This window comes from Dermacentor albipictus, unplaced genomic scaffold (assembly GCF_038994185.2).
Source record: "Dermacentor albipictus isolate Rhodes 1998 colony unplaced genomic scaffold, USDA_Dalb.pri_finalv2 scaffold_12, whole genome shotgun sequence".
Taxonomy (NCBI): domain Eukaryota; kingdom Metazoa; phylum Arthropoda; class Arachnida; order Ixodida; family Ixodidae; genus Dermacentor; species Dermacentor albipictus.
Window position 1 is genome coordinate 12,049,608 of NW_027225566.1, and position 23,705 is coordinate 12,073,312.

A 23,705-nucleotide genomic window follows, 5' to 3' on the forward strand; every position below is an offset into this window, starting at 1 on the left:
TTCATTCGGCCCATTCCAAGTTGATCAAGAGAGTCATTGCTAACCTTTGCCTTAATAATGCTTTGAAAAAGTCGTGCCACCATACTGTTTCGTCTAGTTTTGCCTCTCAGTGCGATCGGCTTTCGCAGGCTGGTTATCCCGTGTCCCTACAAGTATCAATAGCAGAACGAATTCTAAGAGAGCGAAGAAAAGAGAACCAGCACGCAGATAATCCTGTAACTACTAGGGGTAGGACTAGCGTCATCCCTTATATTCACACCGTCTCGCATAATCTTAAGAAAATCGCCCAGCGAGCGAATATTCGTGTAGTTTTTTCTGCCCCTAACAAGCTAATGAGGATTTGCAAACTCACTAATTCCAATAAGGTAGCTCCTCTTTCCTGTGATAAGAACCACAAAAATAAGTTTGTTAATTGCACACAATGTGTCGTTTATTCTTTTCCACTCAAGTGCGGAAAATGTTACGTTGGACAGACTGGGCGATGTCTGAATGACAGGCTGCACGAACATCGTTATAATGCCAAGAATTGTATTACAGCTGGGGGGTTTCTGGCGCAGCACTGCAAAACGTGTGGTTGCGAACCTGTCTTAGAGGAATGCGTCATTCTTGGTCGCAGTCGTAATCAGCTCACAAGAGAAATCATCGAAGCAAAGGCTATCATTGGTCTGGGCCATGCATGTGTAAGCTCACCTTCATTATCATTATCAAATACTGAATTGGCGTATCTCCGACTGCAGCCCAGGCTGTCTGAATGTTACCACTTGGTCACTATCGGTTTTGTTGCTTCATGTCTTTGTTATCTCCTGATGTCATATGGTTTGCCGAGTGTATAAGTAGTCTCGTGTCACGAAATAAACTGTCAGTTGGAAGTTAGCGCTCACTCTGTTTCCCGTTCCCTTTGATTATCCCTACCTTATTCCTTTTTTGCTCTTCCGAGCTGCGCTACAAGCCTAAAACAGTCATGACATACCAACTCGCCCAAACTGCTACGCTTTTGACCAGCGGTGGAGAGACAGGTGTATCCAACTGAAAAGGCAGTGCTTGTAGTAAACCGGGAAATTTGGACGCTAGCTAAGGCAATGAAGTTTACGGTTATTGACATCAACCGACAAGTGCACAGAGCAGGCCGCGAATGTGCTTTCGTGCGTGGTGGGACACATTTTAGCGAAAGTGTAGCGACACCGGGTTCGCGTCGATTCGCGGCGAGGGTTGCAGCTTTTTTTGACGGGCCCCAGGCAATCGTGAAGGAAGATTAAGTATTAACTGTAGCGACACACCAGTAAAGGGCAGAATTAGGCCACAAGCAGTTGTAAAGAGACGCACAAAGGATAAGAATCGAGGAAGTAAAATTGGTTACAGAAACATGCTGGTTGGTAGAAAGCTGAAAAAATGGCTCGAAATTCAAACGCTGCTGAATGACGAAGCGAAGGACGGACGGAAAAAACTTTAATGGGCAAATGACCTGCGAGGTTGCCAGCCCGGGCTCAGGCCACCCGGGCATTATGTGCTGTGAGGCATAGCCTTTACACCGCTGCCCGGGCTCGCTGGATATCCGTGTAGTCCCGAGCTATTCAGAGCGCTGAGCCATCGGTCCTCGAGAAGGCCCGGTTCTATCTTGTCCTCTACATATACTGACCTGATCTGTGTGCACTTCCATAAGATGTGTGCTATGTCTGCGTGTTCATGTTTGCAGAGCTTGCAGCTCGTGTCTGGGTATTGTGTGGAATTTATTCTGTTTAAGTGTACTGGGTTTCGGAACGTTCTGGTTTGACGAAGCGACTAGCGTGTACGCCTTGACGGATACATGTCTACGAGACTTGCATAAACGCCTGTTGTCGTGAGTTTTTTATGGGAAGGCTGCTACAGAACAACTGGTTAGATACATGTAAGGAGTTTTTATGGATTACCGGCACATGGGAAGCAAAAAGGCGTGGCTGGGAGTAAGTGACCTTTGGACAGGTAGTGATAACAGAGATAACCCTTTTAGACACGGTTTCTCCTTATGAAGGCACGACTTCCTTCGTTGCTTTCATCAATAATAAACGAAAGAGTCACGCTTCACACTGGTGCGGTCAATATTCGAGACACACATAAACGCAATGATCGCCATCTGATATGAAGCGGCAAAACACTACTGAGGAAAAATATGTTTGAAGACGGACGCCCCAAAGTTCGGCGGAACCTCTGGTTTGTCGCTGTTCAAATTTCTCTTGTACAGCAGCCTCAATAATTCAGAACAATCAAAACCCCCTGTCTTGTGTAAAGAAAGGGCTACCTTTAATCAAAAACAGTTACTCAATACTCATGGTTCCATTACAGAATAGTTTTGACCCTGTTTCCATCCGCGTCTCTATTGGGAGGCACCGTGACTTCCTCAATCTTTTATGACCACGCCGGCGACCCATAGACACCGCGCGCAAATTTAAAACCGCCGACACTTTCTGGACTTCTTGCGCTATGTAGTTCACCGTCGAAGACTTAAACTGTGTTTTTTAGTATTCCTTTATTTTGAGTGGTTACAACATTTAAATGTGGTTTAAATCGCCGTACTCACTATCTGATCCTGAAGATTGTGAACGCTCACCGGACCGTCAAACGAACGACGTCGGTCTAGCAATTATGTCGCGTCATCGAGTGGTTGTCCCGATATGAGTGACTCCTAGTTTGCTATCAGATCAATACAATTTCTTTCGGGTGAACCTGATCCCGCAAAAGAACCAGCACGGACTATTGTTTTTGTATTTGAGCAATCTGTCCGCGCTGCAATTTAGCATTGTTTCTTTTGATGTCATTCCTGAATAACTCATTTTGAGTCACCGTTCTTGCTCTAAACATGATGCGATTGTGCTAGGTAGGGTGCGAAGGACCACTGGGCCCAGCAAGTCCAGTCACCATTTCCGTAACAGTGGAAGTACGAGAAGTGTGGGGTGAAAACCAGGCCACTGTCGGAAATGCGATGTTTTCCTGTGCATCACAGCTGAGAAGGACTGTTTCTTCGAATATCGCAACCTGTGAACCAGGTGGTGCACCGCTCGCACAACCTCCAATAGATAATTGCCCTCATTTTTGTAAACTGGCAAAGCGCACTTGCGAAAAGAAGTTAGTATTTAGTCACGATGTCTCCACATGAGGACGCAATTGAATTTGCATAATAATGTTCCTAGAGAGGTGAAATTCTTCCTTCGGGCTCTGGGCACCTAAAACATCAATATCTGCAAGTTTTAAAACTTTCCCTGCAGAATACCATAATTCGTGACTGAACAGGATAAAATAAGGAATTGGTTGATTGCATTACAAGCGATACGGACGAGTTCAAGTAATCATGCCAGGTAATATTAGTGGGATATATGAACGCACAAATGGATGATTTAGACAGATGTACGGATTACAACGGTTCGCTAGTGCTGAATCTGCGTGAAGAAGAGAACCTTATAGGAGTTAACAGGGAATATAAGTATCATGGACAGGAAACGATGAGTGGCGAAGGGAACAGCAACGTCAATATGCACAACGGCGTCGTGCTCAGGCTCTGTAGGACCCAGTTCCATGCTTCGTCAAGTTGGTCTATCGGATCAGGTGATGCCACAGCTTCACTTGCCAACGACAGTAACAGCGCGGATTGTGTCGGATAACTTTATTGAATATCCTGCAAATTGATGGCCTGGGTCTAGGCCGCACCGGGGGCAGCAGAGAGATCCTGTCTCTCGTTAGCTTCCTGGGCTTGCTGATTGGCCCGAACTTAGTCCTGGAGATCTGAGCTAGTCAATGCGGCTCTCCGCCATGCGCCTAGTTCATCCGGGGGAGCTGTAATTTTTCTCTGTACTATTTCGCAGTCCTAGAGTATATGGTCTAGGGTGGCTCCTCTATCCTCACATAACTTACATTTGGCATGACGTTATCATTCCTGATTGGAGCCCTTTTTTATTCCTGATTTTCTACTGAGTTACCTTTACACAGAACGACTTAGGACAAAATCTTAGAAAGTATCTTGTGTTCTATGGAACAGTTCTAATTATCACCAATTTAGTAGCTTATGCATTACACGCAGACCTAGTACGAAACCTGCCAATGTCGCAGCACTAAGCCGTCATAAAGCCTGTCTACCGCTTTTGTAATTGTAAGCTCTGGTTGAGAAGCATCCGAAACAGTTTAGGGAGGCGGAAAATCTTCACATCTTAAAGGAGACTTCCTCTGCGTGCTTTGTATTTTCAACAAATTTGTTTGCCAGTTTTCAAGTGTATCATCCTGAAAGAGAGCCAGTTTATTTGCTATTGAACCAAAGACGTGTTCTACATTTGCTTATACGCTCCTCTTCTTGCCTTGTTACCTAGCACTAAAGAACGAAAACCCGTTCTTCATAAGCATGAGAATGCGCTCATGCGCTTGAGTTCCCCATTGTTTGCATACTACAGGAATTATCGTACTATTTGCAGCAGCAGCGTTCCCATTTTCGCTCAGGCAGCACTTGAAGCTAACGATAGCGCTACAAAGGCATTGCGAAAGAAACGCTGCTGTTGATGTAGGCGTTCTTCGTAGCGCGATATACGAATTTACACGAATTCTTTAGTGCGCCGTCTGCTGATGTCATTTTTGCTCGCTCTGAGAAATGAAGCTTTGTAAAGGCTTCGAGAAGCAGAGGCGCTTAACCGGCTTAACTGTGTACGCATAAAAAAGCCTCCGCCTGAACGGGTGAAGCTAGGCGAGTGTTGTGAGCCCTTCACGTGCTGTACAGCGCTTGCCAGTGTCGTATTTCTTGAGCTCCTACGCATGTTCAGCACTGCGGGGCATAAGCCGCGTGAGACGCCTAGCGCCCTCTCTGCGTGGCTGTCCACACGGGGTTCGATGGGCAGTGTACTTAAAAATGTTAGCCCCCCAAAAAAGCGCACTTACAAATTACATGTGAGCACCAAGGGCACCTGGTCTAGGGCACTCGCACAGCGAGGGCGAGACGACCACGAGGCAGAGAATAGAACAGCCGGCCCAGTGAACGGGTACTGTCTCTGTTCTCTCCTTTACTGAGTATTTAGTTTATATTGAATAAACATCCCTTTGGAAGCATTTGCAGAAAGTTTAAAAACTGTCATGATGTTCTACTCGTCTGAGCAGTCTGGTTGTTTCAACAACCAGACTGCTCAACAATTAAATCCCATTAAAGTAATCAGGCTGCTCAGGTACCTAGAGCGTTCTTACCAGCGTGCTGAAACTTTGTGGAGGTGTTCCGAATCAGGTATTTTCTTTAAATGTTAGTAAAACCCCAAGTTCTCGTGGCGTTTTTTTAGAGAGATTATATTTGCTAGCTGTGGTGCCCTTTCAGCTACACAGCTTCTCGTGCACGACCACCCAGAGCGGTCACTGGGCGTCTCGCGCAGCTATAAATTCCTGGGCGTATATATAAACGAAGGAAAGACATGCACCCACCAGGGTAATCTAAACATAAAGGGGAAATGGAATGCATCAGTAAAGAAACATAGAGTAATTTGGGGCCACAGTATTATGAGGTGGTGAGTGGACTCTGGAAAGGGAGAAATGGTGCCAGCGCTAACGTTCGCAAATGCCATTCTGTGCTTAAAATTGGATATTTGTGACGGTTGCAAGTTAACCAAAGATTCTACGCTAGTTATCATTAGGATACCACGGTAAAGCGACAAATGAGACAGTGCAGAATATAGGTTGGGCTTGATTTGAAGATAGAGAAGCGAACAGCATAATTAGTTTTGAAGAAGGACTTAAAAACGTGGATGCTAATAAGTCGGCGGCTAAGTGGCACACGTACCTGTAACTGAAACGCGTAGACACAGAATTAAGGAAGAGGCCAAGAAAGTTGGGCATGCAAGTACAGGTTAACCTAAAGGGTAAATAGTGAACCGGGAGCCATCAAAAAAAAATGAGCGATACAGAGAAAATAAATTGGGCGCAAAGAATGGAAACAAAAAAGAGCAAGCAGATTTAAAAGAATGGGAAGAAAGAAATTAGAAGGAAAAATCTATACGATAACACTGAAGGAAGTACCTTCACTTTTGAGGCTCGATCTAGTTGACTAAGAACAAAATTATAAGCCATTCCACTCTGTGAAGGTGGTTGACCAGCGAAGCTGTTTAGCACACGACACGGAGGTGACACATAATTTTGAACAAAGTTACGAAATCATATATTGTCTTGACGGGTGGTCATTTTGACGAAAGGTACACACACTCATGTATTCTCTTGATTGGTGGTCATTATTTCACTCGCAACTGCAATCACATTCTTTGATAAAGTCATATCGATGCACATACGCCACTGGGTGGTCGTTTGGGCGAGATCGGTGTGGCATCGCAAGGAATATGTCTGCAACATGGAACGCGTAAACAGCTCTCTTTTAGATACCGACACATCCACATTGAAATAACCGACAACGACAGCAGAGGTAGTGGCATTACAGCTAATTCATGCAAAGTGAGTAGCCATGAACCACACGTTACTGTGAGTCGTTGCATTTTTTTACTTCCTTACGGGGGTATGAGCCATTGCTCATGGGGGTATGAGCCATTGATGATGACACTTTTCCGCATTCTGTTCTGTATGTTGTACGCGGAATTAGAAAGAATTTAAGCAGTGTTCGCTTCACTTTGATGAGCGCTTGTAGCCTCTGCCTTACGGGGCTGTGAGCCATTGCATTTTTGCTTGCTTACGGGAGTATGAATGCTTACGGGGGTATGAGCCATTGATGGTGACAGTTTTTGTTCACGCAGAAAAAAATGAACGGTACCCTAGCTGTATACAGCTTCTCTATAAAAACATACCACAACGAAAATTCGCAGCTAGATAAGGTATGTGTCTGCTGCACCCTAATTCTGGAGACAACTCAGCACATTCTCATGGAATGCGAAGGTATCCACCCAGTGAGACCCATAGGTAAAGTGTACCTTCCAGGAGCGCTTCGATTTAAAGTGGATGGAAGCATCAACTGACCAGCAGCTGAGATAAGCAAGAGACGTTTAGAGTATTGGTGAAAAAAAGTTGCAGGAAGATAGCAACTTGTAAACGTTCGCTTATTAACTAAATAAGAAGCAAGGTGTCAGCGCGCACAGCAAACATCTGCACATCCCACTCGATGACCACGGACACTCGCTGTGAAAATTCTGGCGTGAGGAAACGCAGCAGCCGCAGCGACTGAAGTGACTGTTGTCCTGTCTATCGCTTCCACGGAAAGTGATGGCCGAAAACACACAGCACGCACGAAGGTACGAGCAGCGAACGCAGATCGCTCTCAAGATAGAGCCGCGCGATCTCGGGCAGCCGCCACATGCGCAGTTGCAGCCTGAGCAGAACGGCGCTCCCCTTCCCCTTCCCCGGTGCGTGAAAACGTTGGGTGCCTCGCGCGCGACGGAAGACGGCGCACTCCTCCCCCCCCGCTTTCTTTCCTTTCGCGCAGGCGATATTATGCCGCCATCGTCGACTACCCTTGCATGATTTCACTTGCATCCGCAGCACGGGGCGCGCGGCGGCGGCGTTATCACCCTCGAACTTTGTATGGCACATCGTGGTGACGGCGACGGCATAAACGCGCCTGGAGTGTCCATATAATTGCTACCGCAATAAAAGCAGGGAAGAGATTGATACTAGCGGATCGGCTACAGGCATAGGTAGCGGTATAAGCAAGATGGAGAAGCCTTGAGGAAAAGAGAAAATATTTAAGTGATGTATACACAATGCTTAAATCAAAAGGAAATGTGGCCGACTTGATTAACTCAAGCAGGCTAGGTGACGATTTGTAAACGCTGTGTTACAAAGGGATTGCCAGTAAATCATCATCTTCACCTCATGTGTCCCGTATTTCTCGGCAAGATAAGCAAAAAAGATTGGATTATGTGGTTTAACGTGCCAAAATCACCATTTGATTATAAAGCATGCCGTAGTGGCTGACTCCAGATTAGTTTTTGCCACCGGGCGATCTCTAACGTGCCCCCAGTGCACGGGACGCGGGCTTTTTGCATTGAGGCCCCATAGAAATGCGGCCGCCGCGGCCGGGATTTGATCCTGCGAGCTTGTGCTTAGCAGCGAAACACCGTAGCTCCTAAGCCTCCGCGGCGGTTAACGAAATAGGAGGGGAAAAGCACAGTGAACACCAGATTTTGTCGTTCTGCGACGCCTTTAGCTTTTCCGAATACGGTGTAAGGCTCAACAAATCCCCATGCGAGTGCCTCATTCATTTTCTTTACACTAGTTAGCCTTTCTTGCCAATAACCTCCAATATTTTACAGCGAAGCTGCATATGGCTTGTCGATTTGTCCGTCTGTGCGTCCATCCGTCTGTCGGTCACCTGTACGCCGAAAACTCCGGCGCAACCACATGCGCATGTGAGAAAAAAAGAGAGAAATATAGGCGCCCGATAAGCCAACACCACCTAGGTAGCGCAAGGCCTCCTTTCATCTTGTTGTGTCGTGATGTTCCCGAAATATGCTAATTTTGCTCAAGAGGAAAATAAAAAAGGCTGCAAATAAACTCATCGTATTCATTTTGGAACGTGTGCATTTGTTAGTAACTCGACCTAATTTGTTTATAACGTGCACGCAGATGTAACCCTAGTAGTTTCGTATTTCTCCAAGCTTAGCATACTGACTTACAAACTTCAGGAATCAGACTAGGTCTTCGACTGCTTTTTTAAAAAAGTCGTGTTTTCACTACAAAGCGAAGCATCGATAGCTATAGCAAATTAGGAGACAGGCATATGAAGTAAGGATAGCAATTTTATTGGCCCTGCCAACTTGTAAACATTCGCTTGCTAACTAAATTAACGAACATGGTGTCAGCGTGCACCGGAAACGTGAGCACATTACACTCGGTGACCGCGTTCACTCGCTGTCGCAACTTTGGCGTAAGGAAATGCGGCAGCAGCAGTGAGCGAAGTAACCTTCGTGCAGTCTGTCGCGTCAATGCAAACTGAGCGCCAAGCGCACACATCGCGCATAAAGCTACGAGCCGTCGACGCACGTACACTTTGCCCCCAACGCAGATCGCTCTCAAGATACGGCCGCGCGACCGGGCGCAGCCGCCACGTACGCATTACAGCAGGGGTGGAATGCTGCCCCTTCCCTCCCCTCTTTCTTGTGCGTTGCAACGTTGTGTGCTTCGCGCGAGACGGAAGATGGCGCGCTTCCTCCCTACTCACCTCCCTTTCCTGGGGCAAGCTGTAACTCGCATATACTGTGTAAGGCGCGTGGCGACGGTGTCATCGCCCTTGGACATTATATGAAACATAACAGCAACGCCAACGGTAGAAATGCGCCTAGAGTGTCCATATAATTGTTGTCGCAATATTAACTTTAGAACGCACGTCAGTGCGGCGCTTTCTTGGCGTTAAAGCGCTGTGAAAGTTGCAAAGCGGCACGTGAGATGCAGCAGTTATAAGGAAAAATAAATGAGAGAGATTGAAAAATAAACGAAGGTGAACTATAGGTCCGAGACTACGAGGCAGTGCTAGGTCTCGGCGTTGTCAGGGGGCACGGCTTCGTGGCTTGTATCAGGTCCGTGCAGCCAATGACGCAATGAATAGATATAACCGAACCCATCAAGGCCGAGCGCACAAAAGGACGGCATGCACTCACCGAAATTTATTGGGCGAGAAGATGAGTCACCGAAGTCTGAGAATTCCCTGACGTGTGGTTGATGAATAAGCTAGACTAAAAGGAAACGAACTGTCCGTGATTGATGAGGAAAATAAACTATACGGAAAAGAAACGAAAAACATAAAAACTAAGGTACTGCCTTACACTCTCGCTCCCCGAAAGCCACAAATCAAGAAAAGTAACCTCTTCCGCCGCTGTAGTCGCCGCTGCTCTTCTCGGCGGAGTACGGCGGAGAGCCATAAGAGAGCGCCACCGAGAGAGAAAGAGGGTCTGTCTCGATTCCAAAGCCTACATGCATTTACAGTTGACCGCACAATTGACCTGCACTGCCAGAGTGGAGATTGGCTGTCACTCCGCCTGAACGCGCACTTAGCTCCAGGAGAGAGCACGTGAGGAGAGCGTCATCGATTGGAAGGATTGGAGATGAACGGCAGTCGGCTGCAGACTGAGGGTCGAGGACGCCGCGTCTGGACTGAAGCGGCGTTGGAGACGGCTGGTCGATGTCTCGGAAAGACGCCATTACTTCGCTCACTCGCTGACTGTCTTTTTCTATGCTAATCTTCAATGGTACCTGGCGTAGGCTGTAAGAAAAATTATCGGCAGCCGCATCAGTTACAGCTGTGAATCGTCGGTTCGCTTATCGCGAGCGGGCGGTCGGAATGGATTATTGTAGGCTGCTCATTACTAGACGCACTGGCCAACGCGTTCTAGTTTGCCTGGCAGGTTGGTGAGGGCAAGGTATTCTTTTTTGCTTTTGTTTAATCTCCAAATGTGCGCTTACCTGCAAGACGGGCACACGGGCAATATATATTGCTCCACTATATAACACCATTAAATTGGTCCATTCGTGTCATAAAAACGATTTCATGATTAAGTTGTTGCCAGTTTTATTTACTGAACAGTTGTAACAAGAATCATTGATAGGCCGCTTAACGTGGCCCTTCACTGGAGAAGTTACGCACTATATATTGTCAGCAGTTACTGCAAATTCTGAAACCACTTTTAGTGGAAGGGCAAAATATACCTGCAGGATTGGAGGGACGCCTGACACCGCCAAAAGATGCCGCGAGCGAGTGGAGCTTTACTAATCCAGCTACAACCAAATTAGAAAGGCCCACTTATCTTGAAGAAAGACACTCCCTCACCAGAACAGGATTTGTCCTCCCTGGTGCACTATTTGGCCACTACCTTCCTGATGATTCCTACAATTGACCCATGACCCTGAGTCCCCAGCAGCTGCGGAGCATCTGACCAAGGCGGCAGTAAGACCTGCAATGCAGTAGAGGGTGTCCACAATCTCTTGGCCGGGCAGGCCCCCAATGGAAACTCAACCTGTCAACCTTTAACAGCCTGTAAGATTTGAGGAGGACGTCCGGATTGAAAAACTGGAGGTATATTTACATTATTTACAGTGAGACGACCAAGAAATTAACAGTCATTGAGTCATTACGGGCCGGCAGCAACTCGGACGCTGCGGCCCGTGGCAAGAAGCTCGAGAGAGATGAATCAAGGAATGCTCCCTTGCTGCTCTCGGTCTCGGGCTTTTAAGCCCATCGGTGTCTCGAAGACACGCCACGTTCGGCCAATTGGCGAGCCCGCTCAGGTGACGCCATTTTCGGCCAATCGGAGAGCCCGCTCAGGTGTCGTCATTTTTGGCCATTGGTAGGCGCCCGTGCGATTGTGTCACACCAGGCGGAGAGGGTCGCTCCTTGGTCCCCAATTGTCCGAGGGCTTACTTCTCCCTGCGGTATTGCCTCACTGGCTTGCAAATGCCCTCACAAAGGCGGATGGGGGGATAGCTGCCAGGCCTTCACGGTGCGTTACAGCCGACTTGCTTCGGCACCCACGTTACCTGGAACAGTGCCAGGCTCTCGCTACACTTTCGGGAAGAGTCAAGCTGTGAATTGCTCCAGATGCGGCTTACGAGGTGGGGGCCGCCAACTTGTTTGCACGTGCTGCGCATCGGGAATGTGGTATACGTGCTTCTGCGCTCCATAATTATCTGTGGTGCGATTCGATGTTGTTTGGTGAACTCGAAGGAGGCTCAGGAAAAGGTCCCGTATGTAACAGCTCGTCCTCGCTCCGGAAGTTTGGAATGACCGGTGAAATCAATTCGCTGGCCATGAGGAACGCTAAAAGAACCTGCAGGGCACTGGTGTCGAGCCTCGTTTGACGAACTTCGGCATTCTAGGCCCTGGATAACGTACGTCAAACAAACAAAACAACACAGCGCTGCACCACGTGTAAGCGCAGGCTCTTCACCCTTGACTGGCCAGGCTATTATTGACTCAAACTGAACCCTGATCTTTTATTTCCCCAATTTGGCAAAGCACTTCCAACCACCTTTCCAAACCACTATCCATTTCTCCCCGAACGCCGACAAGACCAGAGAGTTATTGTTGTTGCAAAACAAAGAGTCGTTGTCGTTGCAAACAACAAATCAAAACAGCCGAACATAGCTAACTTGCCTAACTACACGAACAGCATGTTTCCAACCTATCGCAGTGGCGTACTTATCGCACGTATTGGGGCCACTGAACAGTCCGGTGAATTCTACAAGTACATAATAACAAGCGCGCTAGCTTTGTGATCCCTATTCCGAACACGTGCCTGCGTCGCACGCAAGCGTTTGATCACGCTTACTCACGTGCGTTTCTCTAATCCAATCAGGACACGTAACTTAACTGAGCAACTCCACTTGCGTAACATACGCACACCGCTGAACCCTTAAAAATGCTTCTGCTAATTAGTAGTTCTACGCACGCTCACTAAAGAAGTCAGAATACGGCTGCCCTCAACACACACGAGCAACCCAGTCATAAATCTGCTTCCTTCCGTCCACACAGGACACGCGCTAATGGCCCTACGAACGCTTCTCAGTGCAAATCATGCACTCGCTGAAAACCTACGCGGTTAACCTTAGAAAATAAAAAAACGCATAAAAAAGGAAGGTTAACTAATACACACGCGCGTTACGATAGGCCTCTCACCGATAACCTTGACACTCAGGTTACACACACACAAAAAAAGATCCTATCTATTCATTAATGAAGAACTCGCGAGTCTTAATGTTTACATACAACGCATCTTTCCAATCTCGGAGCTTCTCGAACAAAACACAAAGCTCATACCTTACATACTGAAAGAAACTCGTCTCAATTCGCGAAAATTTTCAAGTGCTAAAAAAACGTTTTCCTTCTACGGAAGCTCTCTTGGCCTCCCGTGCCAAACGCTTACGTCTGACTCATACTTTGAGCCGTACTCGAGGTGGTCGTGGTTCAAAAGCTACTCTGGCTACCGAGGAACAAAAGGGCTGACACACTATCAGCTCCTCCAAGACGTTACAGTCTCCTGCCAATTTGCGTCCTGGCGCCCTTCTTTCACCACGAACTCGATTGACCGCGTCGCAACTCCCCGTCACCTCGTTTCGTCTTGCCACTTCGCGCTCCCTCGCCCTACACGCTTAGCTTCAAAAAGAACGACGGAACGACGAGGAATTTAATTGTCCCGTGCCCTTTGTCCACGTCCGTGCAGAACATGCTTCTCGGTCTCTCTTTGACCGGCGGCTTGAACGTGCTTGATGCGCACACGTCGTCAGTGACGACCGAACCTTTCATCTCTTCGCGCCCTGCCCTCTTGGGTCTCTCGCCGTCTTTGGTGGCGCTACATTAGTCACCGTCTTTCGGTCTTTACCGCGCTTCTTTTTACGGCGCTTTCTCTTTGCATTTCCTTTCATGCCCTCTTCTCGTGCCTCGTGCTGGCCGTTACACATTTCGTCGGCCTGGATCGGTCTCTTACCCGCACAGTCTAAGTGATTCTTAACTAAATCACCCCTCTCTTGGCTACCTAGACAGGCGGAGAGCCGCACCGATCCCTGAACAATGCAGTTGTCTTCCCTTGAGCTACGCAGCTCGCAATCCTGAGAACACCTCTCAACTACATCGTCCAGCTCGCACATCACTTCTGCACGCAGATCCGACTCGACAGTTATCTCGACATGGGTGCTCGCGTCTGTCGGGTAAGCGGTATTCTGTGCTTCGCTAACTACCCCGTTAACATTAACTGCGACGCACACGCGCGGTGACTGCCAATTCGTTCACAGCTGGCCTAGCTGTCTCCGCAGTGCTCTGCTGGCACAGCACCTCGTCGCTCTCAATGCGGCCTTTAACGGCCTCTGTTGCCACTAAGGCATCGCTAGCAGCTAACCTTTTCCCTTCACCTATGAATGTGCAGTCAATCTGACAGGCACTACTCTTCTCGTCGGCTTTTGGTGAAAATCCGCTAGACACTTCCTCAATCTTGTGCTCTGTACTGCCTACATAATTTTCAGACAGCCGTTGTCTCTGTGCCTTTAACTGCTCACAATATTGTATCTCTTTTATCAATTCTGCCTTCTCTCTCTCGTACTTTTGCTTACGTTCGTGACTCTCACGCTTACGTTCACGACGCTCACGCTCCCGTGGTTCTTGTATCACCTCCCAAGCAATCTCAATGCTTTCATCATCATTGCCGCTATCTTGAATCGCCTTTATGATAGCTGGCATTTTCATCTGTTCGTCCGCCTCACCTCCCAAATCATCGCACACCAACAACAAGTCTAACCTCATCAACCTTCTAAGATCCATGGCAGCTGACCCGACTGGTGGTGAGAACAGTTTTCCTTAATTTGTGCAAACAAACAATGCAACAAATTCCAGATTCCTAGAACCATCAAAATGAACACACAACATTTGAAATCTGGTGAATCAAAAAGAAAAAAAAACCATGCGCTCTCTTAGGGTTGCAGCACCCTGCCATCTGGTTCATTGGTCCGCTGTTCCCGGTTCCTCAGGATTGCCTGGGTCGAAGGCTCGCTCTTCATCGCTACTCCCAGTTCCTCAGGACTCCTCTTTGGACGAAGGCTCTTTTTCGCTGTTCTGGGTTCCTCAGTATTTCTCTCGACGAAGGTTGATCCGTAGCGCTGCCACCTGTTGTAGGAGTTTGGAGGCGATTCCACCGCTGGCAACCAGTTGTAAGAGTTAAGAAGGACGTCGGGATGAAAAATTTGAGGTTTAATTACATTATTTACAGTGAGACGACCAAGAAATTAACAGTCATAGAGTCATTACGGGCCGGCAGCAACTCGGACGCTGCGGCCCGTGGCAAGAAGCTCGAAAGAGATGAATCAAGGAATGCTCCCTTGCTGCTCCCGGTCTCTGGCTTTTAATCCCTTCGGTGTCCCGTAGACACGTCACGTTCGGCCAATCGGCGCGCCCGCTCAGGTGACACCATTTTAGGGACTGCTAGGGACTGCGCATAGAGCGATCGAACGAAGAATGCTAGGCATAACGTTAATAGACAGAAAGAGATCGGTTTGGATCGGAGAGCAAACGGCTATAGCCCATATTCTAAAAATGGAGCTTGGCAAGTCATGTAATGCGCAGGTTAGAATACCGTTGGACCATTAGGGTAACAGAATGGTTACGAAGAAAAGGGAAATGCAGTCGAGGACGGCAGGAGACTTGGTGGAGCGATGAAATTAGGGAAAGTCGCGGGTGCTAGTTGGAATCGGTTAGCGCAGGACAGGGGTAATTGGATATCGCAGGGAGAGGCCATCGTCCTGCGGTGGACATAAAATAGGCTGATGATGAAAATATGTTGACTTGGTGTTGTAGGAGACATTGCAGAGAGAGTTCTCGCAGGGCCAACTGTACATTCTCATACAGCTTTCATGAAAGAACGTGTAAAAGTTAAATGTTCTGATTGGGTTTGTTGCCTCGTACGTTATTATATAGTACTCCGCCAAGTGAAATTTTAAATATAAATTATGGGGTCTTTACCTGCCAAAACCACTGTTTTTTTATGAGGCACGCTGTAGTGGGGGACTTCGGAAATATTGACGAACTGGGGTTCTCGAACGTACGCCTAGATCTAAGTACATCGGTGTTTTCGCATTTTGCCCCCATCTAAATGCGGCCCCCGTGGCAGGAATTCGTACCCGCGACCTCGCGCTTAGCAGCTAAAAACACCATAGCCACCAAGGAACCACGGCGGGTTCAGACAGGTGAAACAAATACATATATTGGGTAGGCTGTATCGAGGACGCAGCAGCAGTGGGCTATATGAAACGCCCTGTGTATGCCGCTGAGCGTATGTGACAACTAGGATCGAAAAATGATATAGCCAAATAAATACACACGTGACATTTATTAACACATTAGAAAAATTACAGGCTTAACAGGTATAGCATGCAGGGAGTCGTACTGGAGCCAAATAAAACTACTGCATCAGCGGCATCAAGTCGTACAAAAGATTAACAGCATATGCGCTAAGGTTAACCTTACACAGTTCCACAGGGGTCAATAATAGGACGGTTTTTATTTCTTACGTATTTTAAGAGAGTTAACCGAGCGGCTCGATCTTTATTAGTCATATCATAAGAAGCCAACAAACAGTAACACCAAGGAAAACATAGGGGAAATTACTTGTGCTTAATAAATGAATTAAAGAAACGATAAATTAATGAAAATTAAGTGGTTGAAAAAACATTCTGCGGCCAAAAGGGCCTTCCACATCCGCCGCCAAGGTCTGTGAGTGGTGGCGCTGGCTAACGCTCCCAGGGTTCCTCTAGGACGCATAAATACCCAAGAAAGTGGATGGGGAAACGGTGCCGCGGTAGATCAATTGGTAGAGCATCGCACGTGGAATGAGAGGTTGCAGGTTCACTACCCACCTGCGGCAAGTTGTTCTTTTATCCACTTTAATTTACATTAATTTATCGTTTGTTTATTTCATTTATTAAGCACAAGTAATTTCCCGCATGTTCTCCTTGGTGTCAGTGTTTGTTGGCTTCTTAAGATATGTTCTTATGAAGTTATTGTGTACGCACAAGACACCAATATTCCTATTTTATGTACGCGGACATAAGGGATTGGATGTAAAGGATAACACTAACATTGCGTCACATTCAGCCTTGCTTAGGCAAAGTACACTACAGCCTAATATAGAAAAATCAATGTATGGCATATTTTCCGCACTGAACAAGGAAGTAAGTAATGAAATAGTCGTTAATTTTGAAAGACAACATGCAAATAAGAATAAAGAGCACAACTTTTTGGTGCTTGGAATGCGCATGTTCTTAATCTAGCCACTGCGGACTCCCTAACTATTCAATGTGTATAAAATTGCCCACCTAACGTTTGTCTGCCTTAAACAAAACAAGCACGAATCACACTTCCCTTCGAGTTTATATTACGAAATATCACTATGGAGCACTACAATACAAACTAATGAAACTAATTATGCCACAAAAGAAAACATTGCGAATTCATGAAAACTACCAGGAACCGATTTATGTTGTAGTACGCCACGATTTTTTTTTTGCTAAGCATGTTACAAGCAAGCTATCTTCATTATCTTAAATTAGAGCACATATACAGTAAAACCTCGATATAACGAAGTCTATAAAATCGACAATTTGTTTCGCCTTATCGTAATTTCCTTATAATGTGATTTGACATGGTACGCAAAAAGTACGGTCGCCGATGGATTTTTTTCTTTACACGGAAGAGGCCCGCTAAATTTGCCGACGTGTCGGACAATCAGAAAAAGCATATTTGAATGAGCAAAATTCAGTACCTGGCCTGCGCGGCACACGTAGCACAGTCATAGCGTAAGCTAGAAGAGCGGCTCTATAGGAACGCCATTTTCATGAACATGAACTGCAGGCTCTTCGCAGCGAAGACTCTTGGTGTCGTTTTCACGAGCACGATCTAATCAGCCCGCCCGGCTTCGACAGCAGGCCGCGGCTTGCGCTGAGGCTTGTGCTGCTTGCTGAGGTTCTCTTTACAGTGGTCTGCTGAACCCGATGTTGCCTGGTTTTAGCCGCGCGCGTAGTTCAACGATTCATTTCTTCAGTAGCGGTTCGTACCTTGCGATAAGACGCTATAACGCGTACCGCAGAGTAGACACAGGTATCTTGACTACATGGCTCACATGTCACATACCTGAAGCATGGCACGGCCCGTTGATGATGTTGTTGATGATGATAATGGTTTATTAGCATACCCTTCAAAACGGAGTGCTCTCAAATAGTCACCTAGCATGCTTGAGTTCACCAGGCCCAGCTACGCGTAGCATGCAACTGCTATATGCAACTGCTACATGTCGGGACATCTGGTGGAATATAACGGAACGACAAGGCAAAATTTGTACGTATCGACACTACGTGGCGCGCATGTTTCATAGCGTGTCAAACGGTACGATGCGATGTTAATGATGATGATTTAATGACATTTCCTTTGAAACGGTACAGTGAGCCTGCATGAATTAATCAGGCATGCCATATTTGCTTTTCATTACATGAATATTTATATGTCTCAATAATTTTTCTTTCTTCCCCAAGGCTTTATCTACCCCCTACCGCTACATATGCAAATGCTACATGACGTGTCACATGGTGTAATAGTATGCAACTGCAATCCAAAGTGCGCGTGTATAGACGCTACGCGGCGCGCATCTCACATCGCAACGCAAGTGGCACGATACGATGCCCATGATGGGGATGATGATTTATTGCCATCCTCTTTGAAACGCGCCGGTGACATAATCACCTAGCCAGCTTGATTTATTCGGGCGCATGATATATATATTTTTTTTCTCTAGCGTTCTCGCATCCATCTCCTTAAACTGCATTTACTTCCTCAAACCTTCTTTAACTACCTTGTACCGCTACTTGCGCATCTGCAACGTGGCCTTCTATCCGGTGTAATAATATGCAACTGCAAGACAACGTGTGCGCGTATCGGCGCTATGTGGCGTGCATGTATGTTGGCGTGTCCCCTCGCATGCTAGGACGCGTTTATAGGGCAATAATTCGCTGCATGCTAGCAAGCGCTGGCGTGACACGGTGGTACAGTAGCTGACTCCAGCGCAGGGGACCGTGGTTGGATCCCGGCGAGAAATTAATATTTTTTTTCTCAGTTCCGGTGATAGCTCCTATGGACTCTGGCGGCACAAGAGGCGGCGGATACCATCGCCAGCCGAAATGGCTATTGAATGAGCACGTAACAGCTTACACTGTAGAAAATAATTTTGTAGAATTTGAGAGACGGCGACGAAAGATGGTTTCTTGCCGTTACAACTATATTCGCATCGGGGATACGATGCGAAGCCGGCCAGACTTTCGCGCTCACTCTGTCTCCGCGTCTGAGATTGTCCTCCGTAGTAGGAGGACGCTATCGTGAAAGGCGCCGGCAGCCGGGCGCAAATGCTTCGTCTGCCTACCGTTTCAAAGCGTCTGGGAAACTCGCGATTACACGGAATACACAACTAAACATGCGGGAAGGCAGCATACCTGATGCGACGCCATCTCAGCACCACCAACCATTTGCACACAATGCAGATTACCTCTCAAATAGGAGGCACGGACTGCGTATATGCGCTCAGCGGCACTGACAGCCATACGTAGCGGCGGCCGCGCAAGAACAGAAGTGGCAACCTGCCCTCCCCCCTCTTGCCGCTCCCTCATTCGCGCTACCTCGCGTTACCGTCAGCTCGCTCCCCTCCCCTTTTTCCCCTTGCTCGCGCGAGGAGACAGGGCTTGTTCATACTGCCATCCTTCTCAGTTCAACGACGTAAGCTTTCAATCTCGCACCCAAACCATCCCAAAATATTATCGCCCTTGGAGTTTTACGGAATATGACGCTCCACTTTGGTGGTCGCTCTTGCTCGCGGCGTGCGATTTGAGAGGTGCATTGGCGAGCACCAGCTTGTAATTCAACCATTTGACATCTGCGCCCCCGGATGTTTGCATTTATTGTCTCGGTATTCCTTTGTAGCGGCAGGGAAATTTCATATTAAAATCGCGTATTAACACACTTCGTTACATTGACATTCTAACTAGCTTCTGTTCTATAACAAGAAGTTATAAAAAATTGGATACTTCATTATAGCGACAATTTCGTTACATTACAATTCGTTATATCGAGGTTAAACTGGTTGCATAGCAACGTACTCTATTGATACGTTTGCATTAAAGTTTATTATTAACTTACATAAAGAACACAAGAGACGCCACTGACACGGACCAATAATGCCAAACAAACAAGCAGAAAACGTAGAACAGCCTTAAATAAACTACAAAAACACCGGAAGGGCAAGAGAAGAACCATGAACGGACGGTCCTCGTAAAGTAAGTCAACTTTCCTGCCACACCGAAGACCATCGGCGCTCACAATTTACTTTGGGCCAGACGCACCTGCGGACAACGTGAACCGCCTTACTCGACAAGCGATATCTGTTTTTCTGAAGGCTTTTCTCCCACGAGAGATTAAGGATATCAGAATGAAAAAAATCGAAAGAACGCCCTGGCTATTGATGTCCACAACAGAAGCGCAATCGATGCTTTGGTGGCAGTGAAATGCTTGAACAACAGTAATGCCGACTAACTGGTTCCGAAAGACAAGGGAACCATGGCTGATTTTGGTTATGGTATTAACGCATCGATTGGCGACAGCGACCTGCAAATTTAAATCAAATCTGCGACAGATGGTGTTGCTTACTGAAAGCTCAGCGCCTTGTAATTCGAGCTGTGTTGGGCTCGTGTTTAAAAGTGACTGTCTACCAACAGACATAAAGGTCGGTCAATTTCACCATGTGGTACAGCATTTCGTACCCAACCACATCAGTCCCGAAGATGTCTAAGAATCGGATGGCTGAGTGCTGTATGCCTAAATTCATTTGTATGCCCAGGTTGTTCCGAACAACATGACGCCGACATTTTCGGTGCAACGGAGCTGAAGTGCCGAAATTCTGAAGACTTGTACGCTGCATCCTCAAAAAAACTATCCACGCCTAAAGAAAGAGCAGAAAGGCTGGAGGAAAATGAACAGTGACGGATCATCCCACAGATATGATTCTGCTGGAATAAGGCGACATCGCTCCCGGAAACGAGTCTACGAAATCCGCTTCCGATTCATGGGACATGTCTCGTCCGGTAATGCTGCCTCCTCTTCCATCTTTCTCCAATAAGAGCATGGCTGTCAGCGAAAAAAAGCGGCCATACTTTTGATGATTCATCAAGTGAGGTGCGGTCAGCACTGCTGAAGACATGCCAAACACCAGAGCCACAGGACACTACTCCCAATATGAAGTACAATGTCGCTACACTCGACCACATGCGAGACGAGAATTAGCAAGTTATTTCTATGATAAAGCCCCGCAATAATGTCATGTGTCTACTACTGACACACATGGACACTTCTGTTGCTGGTAGCGCACTGTAAGTACTGGACACGTTGACTCCAGTGCTTGAAGATAGACCCCTGCAGAAGAAAACTAGCATCCTTTGCTACGCACGATTTTTATTGCCTCAACGATAGCCTCAACAATTTATCCCATTAAAAACTTGCATTTCCTGATGTAATAGATTTGTTTCATGTGGCGGCTGTGGCAAAGCTGATGACACCCTTATGCATTATGGCCTTTGCTTCTTCTTGCTTGTATTGTCCTTTTCTTGTGTTTCTTCCCCTTTTAGTCTGTTCTCGACTCCGGCAGCACTGCTATCTTGTATGTCTTCTCTTGCAACTGCCCTGTGACGGGCTCCGGCTAACAGTATTGATTAATATATAAAATAAAGAAATTACAAAAATCTTGTTCACGCTTGTCTAATGGTATAGCTGTAACTACATAGCACTGTATTTTCTTAGCAGCTGTAATAAATCCCAAGTGGAGACAGCGTTTTCGTTTCTTTTTTTCCTTGCATTTTTTTGTTCCCGTTAGACTTTTGTCCTTCTTATTTAGAAGATTGCAAGACAACTAGCAGCTCAACGTCTTTTATTTCGCTAGAGGAAGAATCAAGGTTATTCTTCCTCTAGCTTTGAAGCTATTCAATAGATGTCGCATTACTTTGTTTTTTTCACTCCTGTAACGCGTTCTTTTCCAGTGAAAGAACAATTGCTACCCGCCTTCTGTACACTGACGTCAGATAAAATCTCGGCTCCACTCTTTCTAACGGACTTTGCACATTCCTCTAATATCCAGGTATTACTAAGCTGACCACACATCCATAACAGCAATAGAAGTGCCATTGCGACTTAGAAGTTTTATGAGCTGCGCACGTGTAGTGAGCAAATCCCGTGCTTTTATTGTTTCTTGCAGGTACAACGTCGCATTTCTGGTGCTTACGTATGTCGTGCCCGTGTTCACCATGGCGGCGACCTACACATGCATGAGTCGCGAATTGTGGGGTTCTGGCTGCATCGGAGAGTTCACTGAGCACCAGCACAACGCACTGCGCAACAAGCAGAAGGTGAGCTTTGCTTGCGTGCTGCTGGCCTAGCAGGCGCCCGCGAAGTCTTCACGGGATGGGAACGGATAATAGGGAGGGGGGACCGGTGGCTTTAACACCTGCTCTGTGAGGAGAGATTATCTCGGGCAATTTTCCTCCAAAATCACGGAAATGAGGAAATTCATTCAAGGAAGCGCTAAGCTGCTGGAATGAAATTTGTAGTATTTAACGTATTCTTGGATAAAAAGAGAGGTCAGTGTAGTGTGTGTTTGTGTGTTTTAAAAAGCCAGATCAATAGCTGTGAAAAACTGCATAAATTCCGCGGACAGATATATCCAAGCTGATGCGAATTTGAAGACACGTTATCAGGTGATGTGCTTCCATAACTGCTTGCTATTATTTCCACAATTTCAAGGCGCACACTAAAATATTTATTTTTAGCACGGCTAAATATCAATTTCTGGCAATGTGTCAGTGGTCACCAAAAAAAAAAACTGATGGCAGACGGTCAGATGGTAGGATTAGTGTATCGCTTGAAAAGTGTATCCACTCTACGACCCTGCCTTGTAGGAACTACATAATCATTGCTGAAGCATTATGTATCGTGACTGCTGGCGAACCTGCACCCCGGTTCCCGAGTAGTATACCTACGGTTTGCACATGAATGCTGCCTAATCACTAAAAAGTCACTACGTAGTAATTATAGTATTACTGACGTTGGCTGGTGGATTGCCACGAGCGTTAAGGACATGAAAACAAGAAGAAAGAAAGCAAATACTTTCACCCTTGCTTCCGTCGTCTTTGAGCCACCTAGCGAGAAAGAATTGTTTGCAGCTTGTGGCATGCAACATGTTTACTTTACGGTACGCGTGCTTCCCCACGTGTTCTAGTTATGTATATGGTGGTACTAAAGGGACGCCACCTAGCCTTTCCTCATGCGAATAATTGTTTAAATAACAGACGTTTTGTGGCATTAGCTATTTGCACTACACGTATTTAGTGCGGCGCCGGTGAAGGATATTCGCTAGAAATACTTTTGTAGTCAGTAGGGCATTCTTATTAGGACCCAAAATCGATGGTTTAGTCCCAGTTAATACCATGAGTTTCTCTGTGGGTGAAATAGGTGGTGTGCTGGATGCCATCACAAAATAAAAACGTCGTGTTTCTCAGCAAATCATGGTGCGGCAGAGAACACTACAAGAAAACAGTAACTGCAAGATTCGTCACTAAATATATATAAGATCAGGCTGTTAGCTCAAACAATATTGAACCTTGACTGACGCTATGAAGAGACGAGCGTGGAAGGGATGTCAGTTGCGTTAGTGGGGCATTGTGTAGATGTGCTAAGATCGTCTAATGCCTAGTCATGAACCCTGCAGCCCACAAACGGCATGGTCAAGTGCTGTTACGATGACTTTTGCTGCCTAGCCACAAATACTCGGCGAATAATGCAACACTGAAAAAGGGATGTGACATGTGAAGCAAAATACAATATTCCGAATGTACACTGGTAGGTTATCAGTGAGTGGAAGATGTAGGCGAAAGTGAGGCGCATGAGAAAAATGAATACTGTGATAAAGTTGAAAATTGGTATCTAATGCTATGTTCACACTACGGTCGTAACGCGCGTAACAGCTCTTTTGGCGTATCGAACGTAACGGCTGTAAAAAACGTTACGGCAGTTAAGCCGGCACCTTTGTTCACATTTACTGCTGCCTAAATTATGGCTTTTACAACAGGCCAATCAAATTTGGAGCTGCAGAATTGACGTCACCAGCGGTCCAATATGGCTCCTGCCAACATGCGAGCGCTGGCCGAGATCGAAGAAA

The 23,705-nt window shown here is 46.6% G+C and overlaps 1 protein-coding gene across 1 annotated transcript in view; it reads left to right on the top strand.

Moving 5' to 3' along the window:
- The window catches only part of LOC139051559 (tachykinin-like peptides receptor 86C), a 489,557-nt gene that overhangs the window by 333,475 nt on the left and 132,377 nt on the right, over window positions 1-23,705 (top strand). The window contains exon 5 of the mRNA XM_070528526.1: window positions 21,747-21,897. Coding sequence (XP_070384627.1) covers window positions 21,747-21,897 — 151 coding nt within the window. The remainder of the gene's footprint in view (window positions 1-21,746; window positions 21,898-23,705) is intronic.